This window comes from Megalobrama amblycephala, linkage group LG10 (genome assembly GCF_018812025.1).
Source record: "Megalobrama amblycephala isolate DHTTF-2021 linkage group LG10, ASM1881202v1, whole genome shotgun sequence".
Lineage (NCBI taxonomy): Eukaryota > Metazoa > Chordata > Actinopteri > Cypriniformes > Xenocyprididae > Megalobrama > Megalobrama amblycephala.
In genome coordinates this window covers 25,819,350-25,844,224 of record NC_063053.1, presented here as the reverse complement: position 1 = coordinate 25,844,224, position 24,875 = coordinate 25,819,350, and the positions used below count along the sequence as shown (strand labels likewise).

At 36.4% G+C, this 24,875-nt stretch overlaps 1 protein-coding gene across 1 annotated transcript in view; it reads left to right on the top strand.

The window, feature by feature from the left end:
• The first annotated feature begins 1,842 nt into the window (after positions 1 to 1,842).
• crtac1b (cartilage acidic protein 1b) overlaps positions 1,843 to 24,875 on the top strand; it is a 36,185-nt gene continuing 13,152 nt past the window's right edge. The window contains exons 1-10 of the mRNA XM_048205566.1: positions 1,843 to 2,016; positions 5,620 to 5,819; positions 6,736 to 6,932; positions 7,025 to 7,161; positions 15,014 to 15,170; positions 18,192 to 18,326; positions 18,415 to 18,560; positions 21,316 to 21,452; positions 23,100 to 23,182; positions 24,626 to 24,726. Coding sequence (XP_048061523.1) covers positions 1,972 to 2,016; positions 5,620 to 5,819; positions 6,736 to 6,932; positions 7,025 to 7,161; positions 15,014 to 15,170; positions 18,192 to 18,326; positions 18,415 to 18,560; positions 21,316 to 21,452; positions 23,100 to 23,182; positions 24,626 to 24,726 — 1,338 coding nt within the window. The 5' untranslated portion in view covers positions 1,843 to 1,971. The remainder of the gene's footprint in view (positions 2,017 to 5,619; positions 5,820 to 6,735; positions 6,933 to 7,024; positions 7,162 to 15,013; positions 15,171 to 18,191; positions 18,327 to 18,414; positions 18,561 to 21,315; positions 21,453 to 23,099; positions 23,183 to 24,625; positions 24,727 to 24,875) is intronic.

Here is a 24,875-nt window from a genome sequence, read left to right as displayed (position 1 = left end):
TTCAGTTCAGTATTGTTGGGTCTCGTCATTGTGTATGGATTATCTTTGGATTTACCTGTTGGAACATTAAAGCCTGTTAACCTGTTGTTAACATCACATTGTCTTAATTTTCTTTGTGTGTTTAGTATCTCCCTCACATCCTGTGAGCAAACTTAATTATTATTTTGATTTTTTGAGCAATATGACAAAGGGCAAGACTTGTTAGTGTATAATATTCTGTTATATTATGATTGAAAATATATTCTGCATTTTTGGAGTTTTGTAGGTTACCATTTTCATGAAGAGTGGAGCCTGTGCGTAGGCTGAAGGTAAGTCCTTGCTTGGTTAATTGTTTGTTATGCAAAAAAAAAAAAAATAAATAAAATAAAAAATCTATTACTTTACAAATGCCAGTGGAATGATAAATTCCCTTTCTTACACTTTCTACAAGTTGAACAGCTGCATTTTTATCTAGCATGCTAACAACATATGCTTGCTAGCATGAAATGTACCACACAAACTGAAAATGATTGTGGGCCCTGTTAAAAACAAACTTCAGCTATTTTTTTTTTTTTTTTTTTTTTTTTTTTTTTACCACGGTTGATATCTTTCAGAAGGATATTCAGAGTGGTTTCTTCAGGAACAGCACAATTGTTTGGTGAACTTTTCCACTGTTTACACTTACTGGGGTTTCTCTAGTGCTGATGATTTATTTATTACGTGGCTCTCTAGAATACTTGATTCTGATTGGTCAACCGCTGCATTTAGTGGTCAAATATTTCTGAAAAATGATGTCCAGAGCAACACTACCAGTGTTTCCTATGATGTTCTTGTGTCCTCTCCATGGTCTTTACAAGTAAGCTAGTAAAATAATTTCAACAAAGATCAATATTTCATGTCCATGTATTATTTATTTGTTGAGTAGCTGTGTAATAAGAGGGACAATGTGCCAATGTACAGTCAGCCAGTGCTTATCGCAGAATATCGCCCCTTCAGGGTGAAACAAGTAGCCTAATGTCCACTCTGCTTTGCACTCAAGTTTAATTAGCGAAAATGACTGTACTGAAATGTCAGACTGCACTTTATCCAGTACATGGATAGAGACTCCTTATGATTGGGCATCACTGACATGTAAATGTGGACGGTCATATCTTAATATTTCAGATTTCTAAAATTTCAGAGCAAGAGGTTTTTCAGTTCTGTCAACACTTAGAACTGAAATACTTTTTTGTACTAAAAATACTTTTTTGGACTAAAAATGAAGTTTTGAGATCTGTAGGGTGCAGGATGTTTTCAATATAAAATTATTTTATTGCAAAAGATCAAGGAACATTTAATTTATTTTGATTTAACCCCACTTAAAGATGAATTTTTAGCTAGTGAGATTGTACGTTTGAATGTGAGCTTGAGTTTTCTGTCTTGCTGTAAAAGGTTATGCTGATGAACATTTGTTAAGCAGTAAAACAAAAAAAGCAGGTGGTCTTCTGCCAACTTCCCAAGACAGCAGATGAGCCGTCACTTTACTATAAATGGCATTGATCCACGTAATGTTCCCATAAAATGGTTATATGATCTGGCAATCAGTAGCCTACTTTAATTAAGAAAAGGGCTTTTTTCACAATTAAAGAATATGCTAGAATGCACATAATGTAAGATGGCTTATTCCTCAAAGTAACAGATTATTTAAGTGCAATAGTTATTCAAATAAAAATTATTTTGAATATTAAACTTATTCAAAATCTTGTCAAATTCCAATTCTGTGTATCAGACCCGTGCTTTTGAATTATTAAGTAGGAAGCCTCAGGTAAGCGTCATTCCGCAAGCATAGCTCCGCCCTCCAACGCAGCCATTGGCTGCCTCTTTTAAATATTCACCGCAGGGGCTTGTAATTGGATAGATTTTTACACAGCTGATTTCATAAAGCAAATTCTTGGGAAGTTGTGTAAAATCACTAAGAGACATACTCAAGGTCCACAGGGAATCTCTTAATCTATGAGGAGGGAAGTCATTTATGAGCAGCGCTGGACTTTCATTCATGTAAGTACCGGTGCTTTCATATCTGCCGCAGCGTCTTTGAAGTTAAAAGCGGCTCCTTTGATCTGATCTTTCACTGCGCATCTAATTAAATGTTATCAGTCGACCAGATGAGATGTGATAACTGTATGGATAAAGGTTCGGGAGATCGTAGGGAAATGTTTCCTTCAAGAGCTTCAGGTCGATAACTATTTTCACTTGTTCTGCTCATCGGATTTTAAAGACTTTTTAAACAAATATGAAACAAGAATGTTTTTCATTTGTTTATATAAACATTATTTTTGCTTTGCTTTGCATGCGTGCTCAATAATAACGATCATAATAATAATAATTATTAGTTTATTTTCAAATGTATTTAATTAATTAACTGTTTTACAAAACCACATTGTGAAACTTTATTCAATTCAGTAGTTAAGGGCACCTTCATCATTTAGACCCAGATTTTTTCTTACTTTTTCTCATCAGTGAAACTGTATATTTTTACTAAGTTTACTTTAAAGCAGTGTCTTGTCATAAAATGAAAGATGCTTGAGGGACTGACTGTGCTGGTGTTTGTCGCAGTCTGATCAGAATCCAGAAATGCATGAATACACACTCAAGATGACAGTAAATATAGTTTACGAGGTGAAGGTCACAGGCGAAAAGGCAAAGAGAGTTTATGGTTCCACATTGTGAATTTCTATTGAATCATTTTAATAATACAGATACATTACAAACTTTGATTCAATAGAAACATACAGGGAGACATTTTCATAAAGATCATAACATCTAACATCTCTGTTGTAACTGCAGTAAGTGTGTTGTCTGATAGCTGCAGTGAGATGGAGCTGATCGCATCATTTCTAGTCAAACTGCCTCCTCGAGATGCAGAGCTGGTGCAAGGACAGATTCACCTCTTCTCGTAGTTCCTCTGCCTGTCTATGTCTGGATTTATGACCCCGTAGCTGTGAAGACTTTTTAGTTTGGAACACATCCAGCTCTCACCTCATCCGAGAAGCTTTTACATCATCATATTACGATGACAGATGACGGTACATACGGTACTCTCGGAGCACTAGTGTTCCACTGCCCTTATCCAGCCATTCGCAGTGTTAAAGCTATAAACAGTAAATAAATTACAATAAAATGACATGTTTACTCTGCTTTTACTGTTTCTGCCCTGGCTGTTTTGCACTGAGTTATTAATATGAATAGAGGTAAATAATGCTAGTAATATAGGACAGGAAAGAACAAAGTGACAACCTCTGCTGAGGCCTTTAATCAGTCTGACTATGTACATTCTGTCATCAACACTCAAATTATCACTGTGCTCAAACCTTTGGTCCGGTAATATGACTAATACAATACTTATTTGGGTGCTATGATTACACTTTCATCTCAAACAGAGGAGCATATATTAAAACAACTTTAATCTAAATTAATTACATGGCTTTGATGTTAGAGTTCAATGGGTTGATTAGTGGAGTTGGGTCATGCATATTTTTGAAATCGTTACTGCAAACACACACTCATCTCTCTTCTCTTTGTGTTTCCCACCAGCTTGAGCATGTCATCTCTCTTTCTTTGCCATATACTGCACATATGCCGTTGTCTGAATCCAGATTTTGTCTTCCCCTATATTTTCCACAGGTGTTTTACCTGTAATTCAAATTTCCTGATAATTTCCTCACCCACATATCATCCAAGATCAAGATGTTTATGTCTTTATTTCTTCAGTCGAAATGAAATTAAAGTTTTTGTAGAAAACATTCCAGGATTTTTCTCCTGATAGTAGACTTCAACTGCTACCAATGGGTTGAAGGTCCAAATTTCAGTTTCAATGCAGCTTCCAAAGGGCTCTACACGATCCCAGACGAGGAATAAGGGTCTTATCTAGTGAAACAATTGGTCATTTAATAAAAAAATAATAATGGTATACTTTTTAACCACAAATGCTCGTCTTGCACTAGCTCTGTGATGCACCACGCATTGCGTAATCAAGTTGGAAAGGTCACGCATGACGTAGGCAGAACAGAAGTACCACGCTAGGGTGAAAAACTCCATCTCATTTTCTCCCCCAACTTCAAATTTGTCTGACATCGTTGTTTTACATCTTAGTCTTTGCATGTTTGCTTTGTAAACACTTGCTTGGTACTTCCGTCTACATTATGAGTGACCTTTCCAACATGATGATCGCATCGCAGAGCTAGTGGAAGATGAGCATTTGGGGTTAAAAATATAAATTTGATTTTTTTTTATTTATTTTTTTAAAGAAAATGATGCTAGATAAGACCCTTATTCCTCGTCTGAGATCGCGTAGAGCCCTTTGAAGCTGCATTGAAACTGCAATTTGGACCTTCAACCCGCTGAACCCTGTTGAAGTCCACTTTATGGAGAAAAATCCTGGAATGTTTTCCTCAAAAACTTTAATTTCTTTTCGACTGAAGAAAGAAAGACATGAACATCTTGGATGATATGGGGGTGAGTAAATTCTCAGGAAATTTTAATTCTGAAGGGAAAAGTCCGTAAATTAATGGATAATGTCTTGGCAGCACATTACCTGTACCTTTTCTGTTGTTCTATGGATGTTTTTCTTACAACGTATAATTAACATTTTTCTCATTATTTGCACCCTCATGTAATTTCAACCTGTATGACTGACTTTCCTATACACTACGTGGAACACCGAAGGAGATCTTTAGCAGAATGTTCAAGTTGTTCTCTTACAATGAAATTGGATGAAGACCCAGACTGTCAAGCCCCATAAAAGTATCACATACAGCTTGTTTTCTATATCCAAATCTTCTGAAACCTGAAGCGCTTTGGTGCTTCTGCTTTGTTTGAAGAACAGACTAATATTTAAGTTGCTTTTCACTGAAAGTCTCACCTTGAAAATCTTGCTTCTTCACCACTTTCATTGGATGGATAAAATCAGCTTGGATATTCTGTAAATATCTACTTCTGTGTTCCACTGGGAAGAAAAAACTGTTTCAAAAAGGGTTTGTAAGTTATGACAGAATTGACACTTTTGGGTGGACTTGTGCTATTACAATTAGGGCTATAAGGCATTGATGGCAATGCCTGTGTTTGCATTCACTTATTTATGTTCACATGTGGAATTTGCTATGTATTCAACAGTGAAAAATTAGCAGTTTTGGGAACAACATATGCATAAATGTTCAAGTCAGTTCTACAGATTAACAGATCTAATTTGATGATAGACTGATGGATGGATGGATAGATAGACTTTTTGTCACATATGGATTTTGCCATCCTAAATGTCTATCTCATGTGCAGTGAAATGGCTTCTACTCTCAGATCTTAATTTGGTCCATTCTGACCTGTCACATGTCTGCAGTCTCTGTATTTATGTCTCTGTCCTGTGAGTGTAATGCTGGGAAGGTAATTGCCTCTAGAAAGCAATTCAGTCTTCTGAAACTCAATGAAAGTGGAATATCTCGACTGTGTGGCTCAGTTCAGGATGTTTTACAGTTGCTCTCACTTGAGTGAGTCATAACCTCAATGAAAGAGTTTTTCACAGATCAAGAGGTAAGTATGACGGTGATCTTGTCATAGTTTAATTCTAAAAAGTGATTTATTCTTTATAAAACTTGATGAATTTCACAGATGACAATGTTGGTGTGGATATTACAACTCACTTTGGGTGTGTCAGGACTGTCCTGGGGTCAGCGGACTGAACCCATGTTTGCCTCAGTAACTCAGAGTGTTTTCCCTCCGGACTATGAGAATAACCCCACGCAGCTCAACTACGGCGTGGCTGTCACTGACGTGGATGGAGACGGAGATCTGGAGATGTTTGTGTCAGGGTGAGTGTTTTCGTCCTCTCACAGATTGGATTCCCAATCACATGCATTGTTTTCAGCAGAATAATGAAGAAGCGAAGCGTTTATGGCATTACATTTCTTTAGAGAAAATACGTGATCAGTGTCTAGAAGTTATATGGCCCTTTTGTGCTGTTTGAGTGAAATTACATTTTTGGAATATTGACACAGAACCGATATACTGGCCAAGAACATTACCTCAGTTTGGGGCTTGAAAGTGATATTTTCTAGGATAAACAGAAATGTCAAAGCAATTAATAGGGATTATTTGTAAACCATTTGTGAAATGATTTGAATCTCAGTGGATTTATGTTGATGAAAATAGATGTAATTGGAGAGTTCAATGTTTTGCTTGAATTGTGCTCAAGACTGAAACAAAGTGCAACTGACTGAATTGTACCTCTAGGGAAACTAGAATTAGTTTTTCATTCTATTAAATGACAGCTGAGGTTGAATTGTGGGATTGCAGGTCAGTGAAATGCACCAACAAGGATATGCCTTGTTGGAAATAGGAGAGAAATGGATGGAATGTGGTTATATAGTAATCCTTCAAGGCATGTTTTTATTTGAGTTTAGTTTTCAGAGAGTATATCTTGAATTAAGTTTATTTTTCCTACGCCAATGGCATTTTATTCTTGTTTTAAACAAACGTAACAACAATCATGCTTAAAGCACGGAAAAATAAATGCCAATGGGGTATGTATTTTTGATTTTTTTAGTAAATCATACTAGGCTATATTAATATTACATTTTAAATTTAAATATTTATATAATTTAATATTTTGATAGTATTAAGAACACACACACACACACACACACACACACACACACACAAACTACTTCTTTGTTAGTCTGTTTTAAATATTTAACTTATATGTATGCTCTACTTTTTTCTCTTTAGCTACAATGGCCCAAATCTGGTGTTAAAGTATGACAAGTTTAAGAAGAGGCTTGTTAACATTGCAGTTGACAACCGCAGTTCTCCGTATTACGCACTCAGAGATCGTCACGGCAATGCCATTGGAGTGACAGCATGTGACATAGATGGTGATGGAAGGGAGGAAATTTACGTCCTTAACACTAATAACGCCTTCTCAGGTATGAAACGGTTTCATAAACGAGGCTCTGAAGGTAATGGTAAAGTAAATGGATGTACGTTTCATGTAATTGTTCTTGTCATTTTCATGCAGGTAGAGCAACGTACACTGACAAGCTCTTTAAGTTTCGTAATGGGAGGTTTGAGGATCTCCTCAACGATGACATAAATGAGCACAGAGACGTTGCCAATCGTGTGGCTGGCCGGTCAGTCGCATGTGTGGACAGAAAGGTAACACCTCTACTAAAGTTTATGTTAAATTAAAGCTTTTGCCACTTCATCCTGAGCGAAAACATTTTCCTCAAGTTAAACCAACCAGGTGGAAAAACAAATAATTGGTAACATTTTAGTTTAAGATCAAGTTCTCACTATTAACTAGTTGCTTATTAGCATGCATATTACTATGTTATTGGCTGTTTATTAGTACTTATAAAGCACATATACTGTCTTATTCTGTATGACCATATTCTACATCCCTTAATCCTACCCAGTTCCTAAACTTAACAACTACGTTACTAACTATTAATAAGCAGTAATTTGGAGTTTATTGAGGCAAAAGTAAAAAAAAAATTCTGTCATTAATTACTCACCCTCATGTCAATTACTCACCCGTAAGACCTTCGTTCATTTTCGGAACACAAATTAAGATATTTTTGATAAAATCTGATGGCTCAGTGAGGCCTCCATTGACAGCAAGATAATTAACACTTTAAAATGCCCAGAAAGCTACTGAAGACATATTTAAAACAGTTCATGTGACTACAGTGGTTCAACCTTAATGTTATGAAGTGACGAGAATACTTTTTGTGCACCAAAAAACAAAATAATGACTTTCTTCTACAATATCTAGTGATGGACGATTTCAAAACACTGCTTCGAAACACTTATGACGTAACGAAGCCTCGTTTACTGAAATCACGTAACTTTGGCAGTTTGATACACGCTCAGAACCACTGAGTCGAAACAAATGATTCGTAAAGCTTTGAAGCTTCATGAAGCAGTGTTTTGAAATCGCCCATCACTAGATATTGTTGAATGAAGTCGTTATTTTGTTTTTTTGGAGCACAAAAAGTATTCTCGTCGCTTCATAACAATAAGCTTAAACCACTGTAGTCACATGAACTGTTTTAAGTACGTCTTTAGTAGCTTTCTGGGCATCTGAAAGTTGTAATTATCTTGCTGTCAATGGAGGCCTCACTGAGCCATCGGATTTTATGAAAAATATCTTAATTTGTGTTCCAAAGATGGTCTTACGGGTGTGTAACGACATGAGGTGAGTAATTAATGACATAATTTTCATTTTTAAAGGAGTGGTTCAGTGTTTTTTTCAAGGCTTGGTTGTGTTTTTGGGGCGCAGTTTACCATGTCTTGATGCTTTGTTTTTTTGAAAACACTGTATTTTTCATATATTTTACCTTTATTCTACACCTCTGTTTCCATTGTCATATGAACGGCTCGTTTGACTTCCTGGTTCTATGAAGCCACTCCCTCCAAAATACGCAATGTGCTCAGATTGGTTAGCTGGCCCAGTGTATTGTGATTCGCTGAAGCGTCCGGAAACGCCACGCCCCTTACCATTAGTTGTTACATTGTGCTTCAGTGGAAATGTAAATAATGGCGTCTATATTGCTGTATCAAATTGAGCCCGAATCAGACCCAGATGAAGAGGGTCAAGCAGAAGCGCTGCAATCGTGGCTTTTAAAGGACGTTTATGAATGGTATTTCATTTTTTATTTGTGTCAAAGTGTTTAGATGCTGTCACTGCTGTTTGTTAGCTTTCAATATACAGTTTTATCCTGTATATTGTTTTATCCTGATTAAAGCTTTACTGTAGTCGTATACATGACTGAGTAGTAGCATTTTTGTAAAGGTAGTGTTTAAGGTAGCATTTAATTTATAGCATGAACAACTGTTTGTCTATGAACATAGAAGTCTGTTGGTGTTTGTTGAATTTAGCTAACTGGCTAGCAAAGCTAACGTTGGTCTTTGTTTACATCCTTGATGCAACCAAAAATAGCAGCAGAACTATACATTTAAAAGACATGTACAAACAATAAAACATACTTACAGTTTGAAGCCAGTAAACAGCAGCTTCTGCTTTTAAAGTGTGCGCTGCTTCTTTCAGTAATAGCCTTTGTGCAAATCCAGCATTAAACTAATGTAGATTCTGGAAGCTGTCTTCAGTGCCGCATCCAGTGTAGAAAATATCACAAATTATAATGGGTTCTATTATCTTTTGATGCATCGCGTCGAGCCGCTCCGTCCGGTGTACACAACTCTTCCGCTTCCATTATGCTGCGCCACATGGCATCGGCCACTTTGTTTGCATGTTCCCAGGGGTGTGTTTTGCAGGGTTTATGATGTCACCAACCCGGGAAGAAGCTCGTTGTAGTCCAAACCGGTCGTTTTTGTAGGCATTAAACTGCCATAACTTTAAAAGACAATATCTCCGTTTGCATTGAATTTTCAGCGCTGTAACTTTGCAGATACTGTTTATGCTCAAGCAGCAACATTACACACTAACTAAAGTTAAAAAAAAGTGAAATCGCAATGAACCACCCCTTTAAATTGATTTCTAATGGAAGAGACATGGGAAATTTGATAGTACACATGTGGAACATCAAATGGTGACACAAATGTTTTTTTTATTGCACAAACAATGTTTATCTTTTGAGCATATGTTTATCTTTTAAGTATCTGTGTTACAAACAAACCAGAATCTGCAGTCAATTTTTTTTTTTCTTTTCTTTTACCTTGAGTAGTTTTGTTCATGTTTTTTTTTTGTGAATGAGGGATGTCAAGCAACCAGTCCATGGTGGCATCTTCCTAATTTGGCTAGTTTCAAGTGATAGACAAATTTAAGTCAAACAAAAGTGGATTTCTCCACCCTTTTAAAAGTTGATAAGCTGATATAATTTTCTTTTCTACATGTGCATTAATACATAGTCAGTTACATTTTATGATTTGCATTTAGCCTTTTCTCTCAGTGCTGTCCTTGTTAGAGTAGACATTTTTGCTCATTTTTACTGCTGCAGTGAATATAAACATTTCTGGTTATGCTCAGCTCTAAACTATTTCATAGACTAGAAATTGCTCTTCTTGAGTGCAGTATGTATAAAATGCTTTAGAAATGCTCGTCCAGTAATCATGAATGACTGAAAATCATGGAAATGCCTAGGTCAGAATGTATGGGAAGAAAATGTGAATAATAACTTGCAGCCAGAGGTGTATATTGATCATCAACAGAATTGCAGAACAGCAGCATGTTGAATCTGAGGGAAAGTGAGTTCTTGAGGGTGTTGAGTGACTGTTTTCATCTCGTTACTGATCGTTTCACCCTCACAGACCCAAAATCCTCTACGGCCATCATTTACTGTCCGCCATCAGCGTAGAGTCCTGCCCCCCCTCAGCCAACCAATATGATTGTTCATTTCCAACGATCTGCGATATTTGTCTCTGACATTAAATCATGTGCTGTGATAATTAGAAAACTCAAGGCCTCATTTGTTTCTTTTTGTAAGGAGACATATTAGGTGGGAAGTGCAGCCTTAATTTGTCTCTCTGCATGTAGGTTATCAGAGCTCCCACCGTCTGACCGCGCTTCACTGGTACCTAATCCCAGACGGCATGATGAATGGCCAAACATGCCAATGATTTGTATTTAGTCCAAAACACAATAAGCTGAACAGCATATTTTCGCAATTACTTCTGGACACCATGCTGTTGTGTGGAGCAGTCAGCAGTGAAGGATGCTCAGTAATCCTGGGGAAGAGCAGCGAGGGATTGAAATGGATTTTTTTTTACCCGCAGTCATTTGACTGGGCTGATGATAGTGAGATGATGCTGCTTAAAAGTATTTCATCAATGATTTTATGATTTAAGTGATTTAGGATCTGGCTTATAATAGGTTTGGAGAGTAACATAACAAAATGTGTTTGGTCTTCATGGAACTGAATTGGGAACAAAAAAAAATCACCCTATCATTGGATGCAATGCAGTCGATCCCCATAGTGGCTTTTGCAAAGTGCTGATGCAGTTGGTTGAATTTGCCTAATTTATTCCCAACGACAGTCATATAAGGTCACAGAGGTGTCAAGCATTAAAGAGTTAGTTCACCCAAAAATGAAAATTCTGTCATTAATTAATCACCCTCATGTTGTTCCACACCCGTAAGACCTTCGTTCATCTTTGAAACACAAAAGAAAGGTACTAAAGACATCGTTAAAACAGTCGATGTGACTGCAGTGGTTCAACCTTAATTTTATGAAGCTACGAGAATACATTTTGTGTGTAAAAACAAAACAAAAATAATGACTTTATTCAACAATCTCTTCTCAATCAATCTCAAACAATCTTGTCATTATCCTTACGCAGTTGATGCAGTAAGCACAGTTAAAGGGACAGTTCACCCAAAAATGAAAATTTGATGTTTATCTGCTTTCCCCCAGGGCATCCAAGATGTAGGTGACTTTGTTTCTTCAGTAGAACACAAATGATGATTTTTCACTCCAAGCGTTGCGGTCTGTCAGTCGTATAATGCATGGCAATGGTAACAAATCTATGAGAGTAAAATAAAACATGCACAGACAAATCCAAATTAAACCCTGTGGCTCGTGGCGACACATTGATGTCCTAAGACACGAAATGATCGGTTTGTGTGAAAAACCGAACAGTATTTATATAATTTTTTACCTCTAATACACCACAATGTCCAACGGCCTTGAGCGCGTGCACGGCATCCGGTGCGTGAGGTGTGTATGCGCTCTGGCGTAGTTTAAACATGGTGCCTGTAGTATAACAGTTGTTATACAAATGGAAGTAAACCACTAAGAAACACAGTTTTATTACATCAAAACTCCATTTTATTTTGTTACTTTTCATGAGGGCAGCTTTACAAATAAAAAGGACACATACAAAGATCTTGTTTTCATACCTCAGTTAGATGTGGAAAAACCATAGGCACAGCTGATGGTTTAAGTCGTACGTGATCCTCTCCTGGGTATGTAAAATCATCAGGGGAAAAATGATCGCTGCAGACCCTCAACAACTTTAGTACGTTAATGGGTGTGTTGATATCCAGCCGAAGCGCAACCAACCATAACTTCAGGCGAGCAGGCTCAGAAGTTGGGAATACGTGGAAAGTCACCACTCCCGAATGAGTTTGCGCGAGAGAATGTAATCTGTTAGTTTTAAGTCGGTTTGAACAATCCGGATAAGCGCAAGTAAGTACCATTTTGATTAGCCGTCATACCTACAATGTTTGTGCACTGTGTAAACAATGAGTGACGTATACGCATGAGAGATCACTTCCGGCGCTTGCGTAAACTACGCCAGAGTTGTCACGCACCGGATGCCGTGCGCGCACTCAAGGCAGTTGGACATAGTGGTGTGTTAGAGGTAAAAAAATTATATAAATACTGTTTGGTTTCTCGCACAAACTGATCGTTTCATGTCTTAGGACATCAATGTGTCGTCACGAGCCACAGGGTTTAATTTGGATTTGTCTGTGCATGTTTTTATTTTACTCTCGTTGATTTTGTTACCATTGACATGCATTATACAACTGACAGACTGCAACGGTTGCAGTTAAAAATCATCATTTGTGTTCTACTGAAAAAACAAAGTCACCTACATCTTGGATGCCCTGGGGGTAAGCAGATAAACATCAAATTTTCATTTATGGGTGAACGTCCGAACGCCGGTTCAGTATTGGCCAAAGCTGCACATGTGAGCAGTACGATGCATGCGTGTGATGCTGACGCAGGAGCCGGCCAATAATGAGTCTGTGTTATGACGTAGAACCTGGAAGCGCTGGACGTAAACAACGTATGAGAAGATATTGTTGAATTATGTCATTGTTTTTGTTTTGTGTTTTGCACACAAAAAGTATTCTCATCGCTTTATAACATTAAGGTTGAACCACTGCAGTCACATGACTGTTTTAACGATGTCTTTAGTACCTTTCTGGACCTTGAAAGTGTTGATTATATTGCTGTCTATAGATGAGTCACATACCACTTGGATTTTATCAAAAATATATTAATTTGTATTCCAAAGATGAACTAAGGTTTTACGGGTGTGGAACAACATGAGGGTGAGTAATCAATGACAGAATTGTCATTTTTGGGTGAACTAAGATCCAGAAATGCTGTTTATACAGCACTTGTTAAAAGTTTGGAAGCAAGTTTTGGAAACAGTTAAAACTATCCTTTGGGATAATTTGGGTACATTTACATTCATGAATACTGTCCCTATTTAAAAAAGAAACAAAAAAATATATATTTATTTTTTCCTCTCCTTTATGCCTACCAAGGCTGCATTTATTTAATAATAAAAATACAACACACAGTAAAAACAGTAATATTGTGAAATATTATTACAGTCTAAAATAACTGTTTTCTATTTTAATATATTTTAAAATGTAATGTATTCCTGTGATGGCAAAGCTAAATTTTCAGCATCATTACTTTCAGAGTCACATGTTCCTTCATAAGTCATTCTAATATGCTGATTTGGTCATCAAAAAAACATTTATTATTATTTTCAATGTTGAAAACAGTTGCTGCTGAATTAATGCAAATTAGTGCACCTGTATTGTAAAGTATAATAAATAAATGTAAAAATTAATAAGATCATAGCCTATTTAGCCTCCAAATTACAGCTAAGCTACAGTTCAGTTTTTCCCCCTGGGAATTGTGTACATTGAAGTTTGACTTTTTCTATCTAAAAGCGAGTGGCAGCATCTGCCATCACAGTTGTAGAATGACCCCTGTGTATTCCCTTCAGCTTCAGAGACATTAATATTCAAATGCAATGTGTAGTTTTTCTCTCCTTGTAACTGAAGCACTGTCATTTGTCACTTCAAAGTGGACAGGAAGACACATGGTCCTGTTTATGTAGGGAGATGGATTGGTCCTCACATTTGCCTATCTGCATGGGTTAGTGATTACCTGTGTCATGTGCTTATTGAGGTTTTCTCAATAGTACATGTAAGGCAAAATTTAGTCACTTTCTCAGTATAAAATTGGTTTAATAGGGCTCAGAGGTGCCCCATGTATTTAAATACATACATCTGCATTTATGTACTTATTTATGCATAAATTACTAAATATTGACTAATGTAGTATGGTAATATTTTCTAAATGATTATTTTCAGTTCATGGAGTGGAAAGTCAGTGCAAAAATGAATTGGTACAAATGTGCTTTGAAAATATGAATTTCAAATTCTCTGCTGGACCTTGTTCCTGGCAGAATTTCTGTAAATCTCCTTTTTATTGATAAACAGAGCATGAAAAACATGGAAATTATGATATTAAAACCTAAAACTGCATCATGTATTTTAACTCCATTATGCTTTAATCTGTATTTTCTAAGCTGAAGTGGCGGTTATGTAGAAACCAGAGAGCGTTTGACATTTTCATTGTTGTGCCTCATTAGGATTCTGGTCACGAGCTGCTGATATTTATATACTTATGTATATATTTCTTTATTTCACCATTTCCATGCTGTTGGATCGTGGGTGTCTTTATTGAAACTGTGTGCGTAAGTTCATTTGCTTGGCTACTTCACTGACTTCATGTCCACAGGGAATCTTTCTGATAATGGGGTGTGAAATTAATATCCAAGGGGAGGCAGTTGAAATATGTGTGTGGTGTGTTTGAGTATGTGCGCGTGTGTATGCTACTGTATGTGAATGAGTGCTTCAACTCGTTTCTTATACTGTATGTTATATGAAGATCACATAAAAATGTCTTGGAAACTTTTTTGCTACTTTATGTATAGATTTTATTGTTTTCAACCTTGTCCCAGACCCAGACTTATATATATATATGACTTCTATATCATATTAATTAAATATTAATTATTACATGAACGTGAATCATTTCACTATTTACTGTAAAAAAAAATGATATACAGTTTATCAGATTTTATTTCATTAAAAGTCACTTCTGCCACAATTTTATTTCCCCTAATTGAGTTTATACTTTATTGCCCCTAATAAAGTTAGTGTATTGTCCATGAGATCTATTATAAGTAGTAGTTATCTATGCACACTTAATGCTTTTGTCTTTTCTTTTTTAAGGGAACAGGTCGTTATTCCATCTACATTGCCAATTATGCCAGCGGGACTGTAGGTCCTCATGCTCTGATTGAAATGGATGAAAGTTCAAGTGACCCGTCCAAGGGAATCATTGCGCTGTCAAACGTGGCCGAGCAGGCCGGAGTCAACAAGTTCACAGGTGCGTGTAAGCTTATTTATGAATGCGCGAGCGGGAGTGTGTAAGTGTACGATGATGTCAGTGAATATATTACCCAGGACTCTTTAACGGCCATGAGCTGTAGGATCCAGGTTTTTTGCCTTGTGGCTGATTTACAGTGGAGCTCAGTGCTCATATCAGCTTTGAATCACTGAGTTATAGACAGTGTTTATCAGCTAAAGCAGCCAGTAATAGAGAGAACAGGGCCCTGGAAGGCAGCGCTGAATAAAGAGATGGAGGTTTTGGCCCACTCAGCTGTTTACTGCACTGAAAGTCATGTGAAGGCACAAGGACAAGTAAGCCGTATTTCAGCTCTGACTTACTCAATGAAGCAACCATTCCATTAATCTCTATGGAGAGAGCAGGGCTTTAGACCACCATTCAGAGCTGTTTCGGGGAGGCACTCTTGCACGAGCAGGACAGTGTCATGAGAGAAATGTCAATGTGGCAACAAAATTAAGCTCTTGTGTTAATTTCACCTCAGCATGGAGGATTCTGTCAAAACTTTGGCAAACTTCACATATTATCACATGTTTGAATGATAAAACAAGGAATGGCCTCAACCACAATATGTTTTATTTCACTTATATTAAAATTGATTTTTATTTTATTTTATTCACATTATTCACATATTTAACATATTTAATATTTCACATATTTTATTCACATTATTCATTATAAATGAATCAATTATACATTTATTTGTATTTGTTTTTTTTATTTTATTATCATTTTATCATATTTCAAATATTTCCTTTATTATTATTATTATTATTATTATTATTATTATTATTTTTTTTTTTTACATTTTTTATTCCAGGTATTCACATATTGTCACGTGTTTAAATGACACAAAACATGGAATGGTTTTAACAATAATATGTTTTTTTTATTATTATTTTATGAATGCATTTTATTTTATTAACAATTTTCATATTTTTCATATTTTATTCACATTATTAATATATTATCAAATAATCACAAATGTATATAAAATATAATCACAAATATATATATAAAATATAAATATATTCATACATTATCAAATTATCACAAATATATTTACTACATTAACTGCAATATGTTTTATTTCATTTGTATCATAAGTGTAGTTTTTATTTTATTTTATTTTATTTTATTTTATTTTATTTTATTTTATTTTATTTTATTTTATTTTATTTTATTTTATTTTATTTTATTTTATTTTATTTTATTTTATTTTATTTTATTTTATTTTATTTTATTTTATTTTATTTTATTTTATTAGCTTGGTAGTGCTGGGCTTAAAGACATTAAAGGGTTAGTTCACCCCAAAATGAAAATTATATAAGACCTTAGTTCATCTTCAGAGCACAAATTAAGATATTTTTGATGAAATCTGAGAGGTTTTTCAACCACCCATAGGCAGCAACGTCATTGCAACTTTCAAGGCCCAGAAAGGTAGTTTTTTCTCTTCCCTGTCATTCTCCTATATGCTGTTTATGTTGTACACACAGTGCAGCGCTTCCGGGTTCTACGTCAGAATGCTGGCTCATTATTGGTCTGCGTCAGCATCACACGCATGCGTCGTGCTGCTCACGTGTAGAGACGTGGGAGACTGGCAGGGAAGAGAAGAAATTGTTGAATAAAGTCAACATTTTTGTTTTGTTTTTGCGCACAAAAAGTATTCTCGTTGCTTCATAACATTAAGGTTGAACCACTGTAGTCACATGAACTATTTTAACAATGTCTTTACTACCTTTCTGGGCCTTGAAAGTTGCAATGATGTTGCTGCCAATGGGTGGTTCAGAAACCTCTCAAAAATATCTTAATAGGTCTTACGGGTGTGGAACAACATGAGAGTGAGTAATTAATGACAGAATTAAATTTTTTGGGTGAACTAACCCTTTAAAGGATTAGTCCACTTTCAAATAAAATTTTCCTGATAATTTACTCACCTCCATGTCATCCAAGATGTTCATGTCTTTCTTCAGTCGAAAATAAATTAAGGTTTTTGATGAAAACATTCCAGGATTTTTATCCTTATAATGGACTTCAATGGCCTCCAGACGGTTGAAGGTCAAAATTACAGTTTCAGTGCAGCTTCAAAGGACTTTAAACGATACCAGACGAGGAATAAGAGTCTTATCTAGTGAAACGATCGGTCATTTTCGAAAAAAATACAAATGTATATGCTTTATAAACACAAATGATCGCCTTGCATGTGCTTCCGCTTTCCGTATTCTTCAAAAAGCTTACGCTGTATGTCCTACGCCTTCCCTATTCTACTTACGGAACGAACGCGGCGCCAGTTCCGTTTTTTCCGTAAGTAGAATAGGGAAGGCGTAGGACATACAGCGTAAGCTTTTTGAAGAATATGGAAAGCTGAATGGTGGAGGCACTTGCAAGGCGATCATTTATAAAGCATATACATTTGTATTTTTTTTATAAAATAATAAAATAACCGATCGTTTCACTAGAAAAGACCTTTATTCCTCGTCTGGTATTGTTTAAAGTCCTTTGAAGCTCCACTAAAACTAATTTTGACCTTCAACCGTTTGGAGACCATTGAAGTCCACTGTAAGGAGAAAAATCATGGAATGTTTTCATCAAAAACCTTAATTTCTTTTCGACTGAAGAAAGAAAGACATGAACATCTTGGATGACATGGGGGTGAGTAAATTATCAGGAAACTTTCATTCAGAATTGAACTAATCCTTTAAGGCCCGATTTTCTTTAAAGCTGCTTTGAAACATTGTGAAAAGTGCTATACAAATAAAATTGACTTGCTGCTATAATTCATCTAGAGGTCAAAGCTGTAGAATAGTGATCACCGGGTAAGATGTGTTGAAGGAAAGCTTTTTAAATGCACATGTTCACACTCCCAGTAATGTGATTATGGGCAGCCAGAGTCTGTGTCAGCAAAAGCAGCAGCGAGCCGGGGCTGGGGAAATGAGCTGGAAAGCCACTAACGATTTCTGCTGTGCTTTTGGTGATGATGGCCGTCTCTGCTGTGCGTTATAGGGGGACGGGGGGTCGTGGTCGGTCCGATCCTCAGTCAGACCCTACCTGATATATTCTGTGACAATGAGTACAGCCCTAACTTCCTGTTTCGCAACAACGGAGATGGTACATTTACAGATGTGGCGGCACAAGCCGGTGAGCAAAAGCTGTCACTTTTCTTTTTCTTGGTGATTTTGTCTTTTACAGCAAATATGAAATTAAATAATTGCTTTTGTTATTGCAGGGGTCGACGACCCAATGCAGCATGGCCGTGGAGTGGCGTTAGCCGATTTTAATCGAGATGGCAAGACAGACATTGTCTATGGAAACTGGAATGGGCCTCATCGTCTGTTCCTACAGCTCAGCAACAATCGCAAGCAAAGGTTTAAGGTGCGGATTTTAAAATCACTATTTTCTTATGCTTTTAGCTGTAATAGAGGACACTAAAAGTTTATTACAGTGCTTGCAAGGCCTGAGATGTTAATGTTGTTCTTTAGTTGCTCTGGAATTTCCTTCAGGAAATGCAAATCTAGTTTTGTTTTTATTAGATGTGAATATATACTGAATGGTAGGCTTCATCTTTGTAATGCAGAACAAAACATGATCTCTGCATTTTAAGCTACATAATTAAATCCTTATGACAGAAGACAGAGGATAAAATAATAACATCTGCTGTCTGATTAGAGTATTCAATTATTCTCTAATCATTGTTCTATTGTTTGCGCAGCGACCTGGCCTTCGTTTCAGCTGGTGAAGCACAGTGATTGTAATTAGTCACAGTAAGATCGAAGAACCTCTTTTTTTTCCCCCTGAGACTCACACAGGAAGTTTTATAAACTGCTGATAGCTTGACTGAATGTTATAATACATGTTTGTTCATGTCAGAAAGGATGCGTTAAAGGGTTAGTTCACCCCAAAATGAAAATTCTGTCATTAATTACTCACCCTCATGTCAATTACTCACCCGTAAGACCTTCGTTCATCTTCAGAACACAAATGAAGATATTTTTGATAAAATCCAATGGCTCAGTGTGGCCTGCATTGCCAGCAAGATAATTAACACTTTCAGATGCCCAGAAAGCTACTAAAGACATATTTAAAACAGTTCATGTGACTACAGTGATTCAACCTTAATGTTATGAAGCGACGAGAATACTTTTTGTGCACCAAAAAACAAAATAACGACTTTATTCAACAATATCTAGTGAAAAAACTGCTTCATGAAGCTTCGAAGCTTTATGAATCTTTTGTTTCGAATCAGTGGTCTGGAGCGCGTATCGAACTGCCAAAGTCACGTGATTTCAGTAAACTAGGCTTTGTTACGTCATAAGTGTTTCAAAATTTCAATGCTTCACCACTGGGGGGCGTGACTTTGGCACTCCGAACCACTGATCTCAATCTGCTCTCCTTATTCTTAATCATTTATAAAGCATATACATTTGTATTTTCTTTCGAAAATGACCGATCGTTTCGCTAGATAAGACCTTTATTCCTCTTCTGGTATCGTTTAAAGTCCTTTGATGCTCCACTAAAACTAATTTTGACCTTCAACCGTTTGGAGACCATTGAAGTCCACTATAAGGAGAAAAATCCTGGAATGTTTTCATCAAAAACCTTCATTTCTTTTCGACTGAAGAAAGAAAGACATGAACATCTTGGATGACATGGGGGTGAGTAAATTATCAGGAAATTTTCATTCAGAATTGAACTAATCCTTTAAGGCCCGATTTTCTTTAAAGCTGCTTTGAAAAGTGCTATACAAATAAAATTGACTTGCTGCTGTAACTTTGTTACGTCATAAGTGTTTCAAAATTTCAATGCTTCACCACTGGGGGGCGTGACTTTGGCAGTTTGAAACACACTCCGAACCACTGATCTCAATCTGCTCTCCTTAATCTTATTTTTTTGTGTAAGAGAAACATTAGTGCTACGGGGCCAATCAGAATTTGGAAGTCTGCTAATCTAGAACTAATGGTTTAATTAGGCTATGTAAGCAAGCCTTTCCTTATATAAATAACACACACAAAGAATGAACATAAAAATTGTATCTTTTTCCCAGCAATAGTAAGTCATGAAACTTTGGAGCTCTGTATCACAGTTGTGTTTGACTGGACTTGTTATGGATGGATCAGCTCTATGTGTGTAAGTCTTCCTTGGCTTTAGTTTGATCCCAGTGTTAGCGGCAGTGATTGGCTTCTTTAGCACAGAGATAAATGTCAGCAGGAAGCTGTTTTATGGGGGTCAGTTGTTGGGTTAATGTCTCATGGGAGAGCTTACAGGAGGATTTGTGCATCAGCGTAGGGTATTGTGACCTTTGCCATGTATAATTGCATTGTGATTAAGATGCTCTGTTATTCCATGTGTTAATTAAACTTTGGCTGAACAAGCACACCAGCGTAAGTGTGTAATCTTATATTTTTGTGGTAGACGAAATAGGAATCTATCTATCTATCTATCTATCTATCTATCTATCTATCTATCTATCTATCTATCTATCTATCTATCTATCTATCTATCTATCTATCTATCTATCTATCTATCTATCTATCTATCTATCTATCTATCTATCATCTATCTGTTTCTGTCTCTGCATGTCCTTCTGTAAAAAAAAATCTATCTATCAATGAAAAAATATTATCTGTCCGTCCATTCACCCGTCCATCATCTATCCATCCATGGGATGATCAGTATTGTCTCATGCTCAACTGTACCTCCTCTCCTGGGTCCTGTCCAGAGATGGCCATCACCTCTCCTTCAACCAGACAGCAGAAGGTCACTTCATGGGCTTTCACCTGCAGGTTTTATGAGCCCTATAATTAAAATTGGGGTTAATACTTGAGAGAGTGCCGGCATGCTCAATAACTCTTCCATGACTCGTTGCTGCACTATTGAAGCGTGACGATAGCAGTTACTTTTTTTCTGCTCCCACTCCCTGAAGTTTTTAGACTATGATTTACCTGCAGCTTAGATCTTTATGTCATAGATATCATACATCTGACTCTCCAAATATTAAAGCTGACATTCTCCTGTCAGAGAAGGAAAAAAAACAAATTCTACCAGTTTAATCTGTAGACACAAATACATTACAAGCGAGCCATTCTTTGGTTGATTGATCCCAAGTCTCAACTTCTGATCTCTGTAACAGGACATTGCCACACAGAAGTTTTCCATGCCGTCTCCTGTTCGCACTGTCATCGTAGCTGATTTTGATAATGACAATGAACTGGAGGTTTTTTTCAACAACATTGCCTACAGAGGACCGTCAGCCAACAGACTGTTCAGGTATGAACAAAAATACTAAACTGACATGAATCTTAGACTGAACACATAAGGAGATGTTTAGCAGAATGTCCACACTGATTGTTTCTATACAATGTAAGTGAATGGTGATCAAGTACTGTCAAGCTCCAAAAGTGGCAAAAAAGTGCCTTAAAAATACATAACAATAGTCCATATGACTCTTTTGCTATATTTAAAGGGATAGTTCAACTAAAAATGAAAATTTGATGTTTATCTGCTTACCCCCAGTGCATCCAAGATGTAGGTGACTTTGTTTCTTCAGTAGAACACAAATGATGATTTTTAACTCCAACCGTTGCCGTCTGGGAACTTCTACTATAAGAGTAAATAAAACTTGCATAGACAAGTCCAAATTAAACCCTGCGGCTCGTGACGACACATTGATGTCCTAAGACACAAAACGATTGGTTTGTGCGATAAACCGAACAGTATTTAACTATAATACACTACTATGTCCAACTACATTCAGCACTCGCTTAGTGAGGTCTGATCGCGCTCTGACAACGGCAGTGATGTCTCGCGCATATACTTCAATGAGTGCTAGACATCACTGCCGCTGTCAGAGCGCGATCAGACCTTACTAACGAGTGCTCAACGCAGTTGGACATAGTGGTGTTTTAGAGGTAAAAAATGATATAAATACTGTTCGGTTTATCGCACAAACCGATCGTTTTGTGTCTTAGGACATCAATGTGTCGTCACGATCCGCAGGGTTTAATTTGGACTTGTCTATGCAAGTTTTATTTACTCTTATAGTAGAAGTTCCCATCCACTCGCATTATTTGACTGACAGACGGCAACGGTTGGAGTTAAAAATCATCATTTGTGTTCTACTGAAGAAACAAAGTCACCTACATCTTGGTAAGCAGATAAACATAAAATTTTAATTTTTAGGTGAACTATCCCTTTAAAGTCTTCAGAAGTCATTCACTAGCTTTGTCTGAGGGACAGACAGAAAGTTTTGGTCGTTATTCACTAAAACATCCCTCCTTCATACTTCTAATAATTTATGATCAAAATTAGATCAAAATGACCTCACAAAACACAGTATTATCATTATGTAACAGAGTTATTTCTTTAATATTTACATTGTAAGGTAGGAAATAATTATGGAAAGTCTTTCTCTATTTTGGGGATTTGGTGGTAAGCCCAGTCGGCACGACAAGCCAGAATGTCCAACGGCCAGACCACAAACATAACCAAGTCCAACCACAACTCTACCTGATGGGAAATCCCCCCTACATCCGACCTCGTTATGCAAGCGCTTTCTAATGAGAAGAGTGGATGTAGCATTAAACAGAACATTGTTTCAAATTTGTTTCTAATCCCATACTCAAACAACCTGGACCTCAGTTCTCAGAAAGCAAAGACTTAAGCTTTTTGTATAAAGATCCCTCTTAGTTAGCATTATTAGTCATCAAAATACAAAGTAGGAACTACCAGCCCTAGAAATGTTTAAACTGAATCAATATTGCCAGGGTTTCATGAGCCTGTAAATGAATATCTCCTTTGAGACATGTTGTATAACATGCAGCTGACAAGGTACATTTGTCTTTGACTGTTCCTTTGTGTGGAGCTCTCTCAAGCCAAAAGGCAAAGTGAGTAAGTAATTAATCTTTACCATGGCAGAGTTTCTCGGAGAGAACATGGAGATCCACAAATCGAGGAGCTGAACGTCGGGGAGGCCGCGGAACCAGAGGGACGGGGAACCGGTATGAAGGGTTTGGCTCTTTCGTTCCATCAAAATTTAAGACTGTTTATTTTGTAAATCCATTCCATGAGTTTTGCAAATGGTAAATGTAAGATTTTCCCTCTAAAATAACTTGTAATTGACCCAAAGCTCTTAAAAAATTGAGGAGCGTGTTTTGTCAAAAATGTATTGAAAAGAAAATGTTAATGTATTGACCTTTGTGTTGTTTCACAGCATGTCACCACATCATATTGGTTGTGTAAACTCTAATCCGTCCTGATGCATTTTGGACAATATCGAAGGACAACCTACTCGCTTATCAATCATCCACTGTGCCCCCCACCCGATACATTTAAAATTAGCTTAAAAGAATCTCTTCAGCCTTTAGTTCAGTACTCTGAAATTCACCAGTGTGCAGCTTCTCATTTCTCTTCATGGACCATAAAATTGCCCTTATAATCCATTTGGACATTGTGAGTTTAGTCACCATGTCAAGCTAAAGAAACAGTTTATCATGCTGAGGTTTATTATTATTCGGTTGAGGTAGTTTAACATTAATTGGTTAGTCAATTGACAAAAAAAGAAAAGAAAATGAAGGAATAAGTTTGTTTAAACATTGGTTCAGCATGATGAATCGTTACACTGAAAAAGTTACACTACAGTTCAGAAATGTATTCAGCAAGGATGTAATAAATTGATTAAAAGTGACAGGTAAAGACATTTATAATGTTACAAAAGCTTTCTGTTTCAAATAAATGCTGTACTTTTGAACATTCTATTCATAAAAGACTCCTGAAAAAAGTACAATATTTTCAAAAAAAAAAAAAAAGATTAAGCAGCATAGCAATAAGAATAAGAAATGTTTCTTGAGCAGCAAATCAGCATATCAGAATGATTTCTGAAGGATCGTGTGACACTGAAGACTAGAGTTATGATGCTGGAAATTCATCTTTGCCATCACAGGAATAAATTACATTTTAAAATATATTGAAATAAAAAAAAAAAAACAGTAATTTTAAATTGTAATAATATTTCACAAAATTTGTATTTTATTATATTTTAATCAAATAAATGCCAACCCAAAGCTTTTGAATGGTAGTGTATATTAATTGGGCACACTCAGTTCAGTTTTAGGTGTATTAGATGAACAAAACGCCTAAACTGAGCAGTTATGGAATGATTCAGTGTGTCTTTAAACCTTAATCCTGGTTATCCTCTCTCTACCACTAGATGGCATTATAAATCCAGACTTGTGTGTAACTGTACTCATGAGTTGCACCCTGGTAATTACTGACATTTGCAGTCACCACTCTCAGCTGAATCATTATTAAAAAGCCACTGTATTAATGTAGAATTGGTCTAAAGTGGTCTAATTTATTTTTATTTATTTTTTTTGTATTAATGCTAGGAATTGGAAAACAACATGTGTTACAGCTGTGTCTGAGCAGAATAATCTGTATTTCAGGAGCAGCTGTGACTGATTTTGATGGAGATGGACTGCTGGATCTTCTGGTGACACACGGGGAAAGTGCGGCTCAACCCATTTCTTTGTATCGAGTCACTCAGGTGAGAACGTATTTTTGACCGGTCAGCCACTTTTAAATAGGAAATCAGTGAAATCATTTACACTTGTTTTTATTATCAACGTTGTCTCAGATGACCTAAATTCCCTGAGAAGTGAAAGTGCAGTATTTGCAAATGAGACAACTGCATAA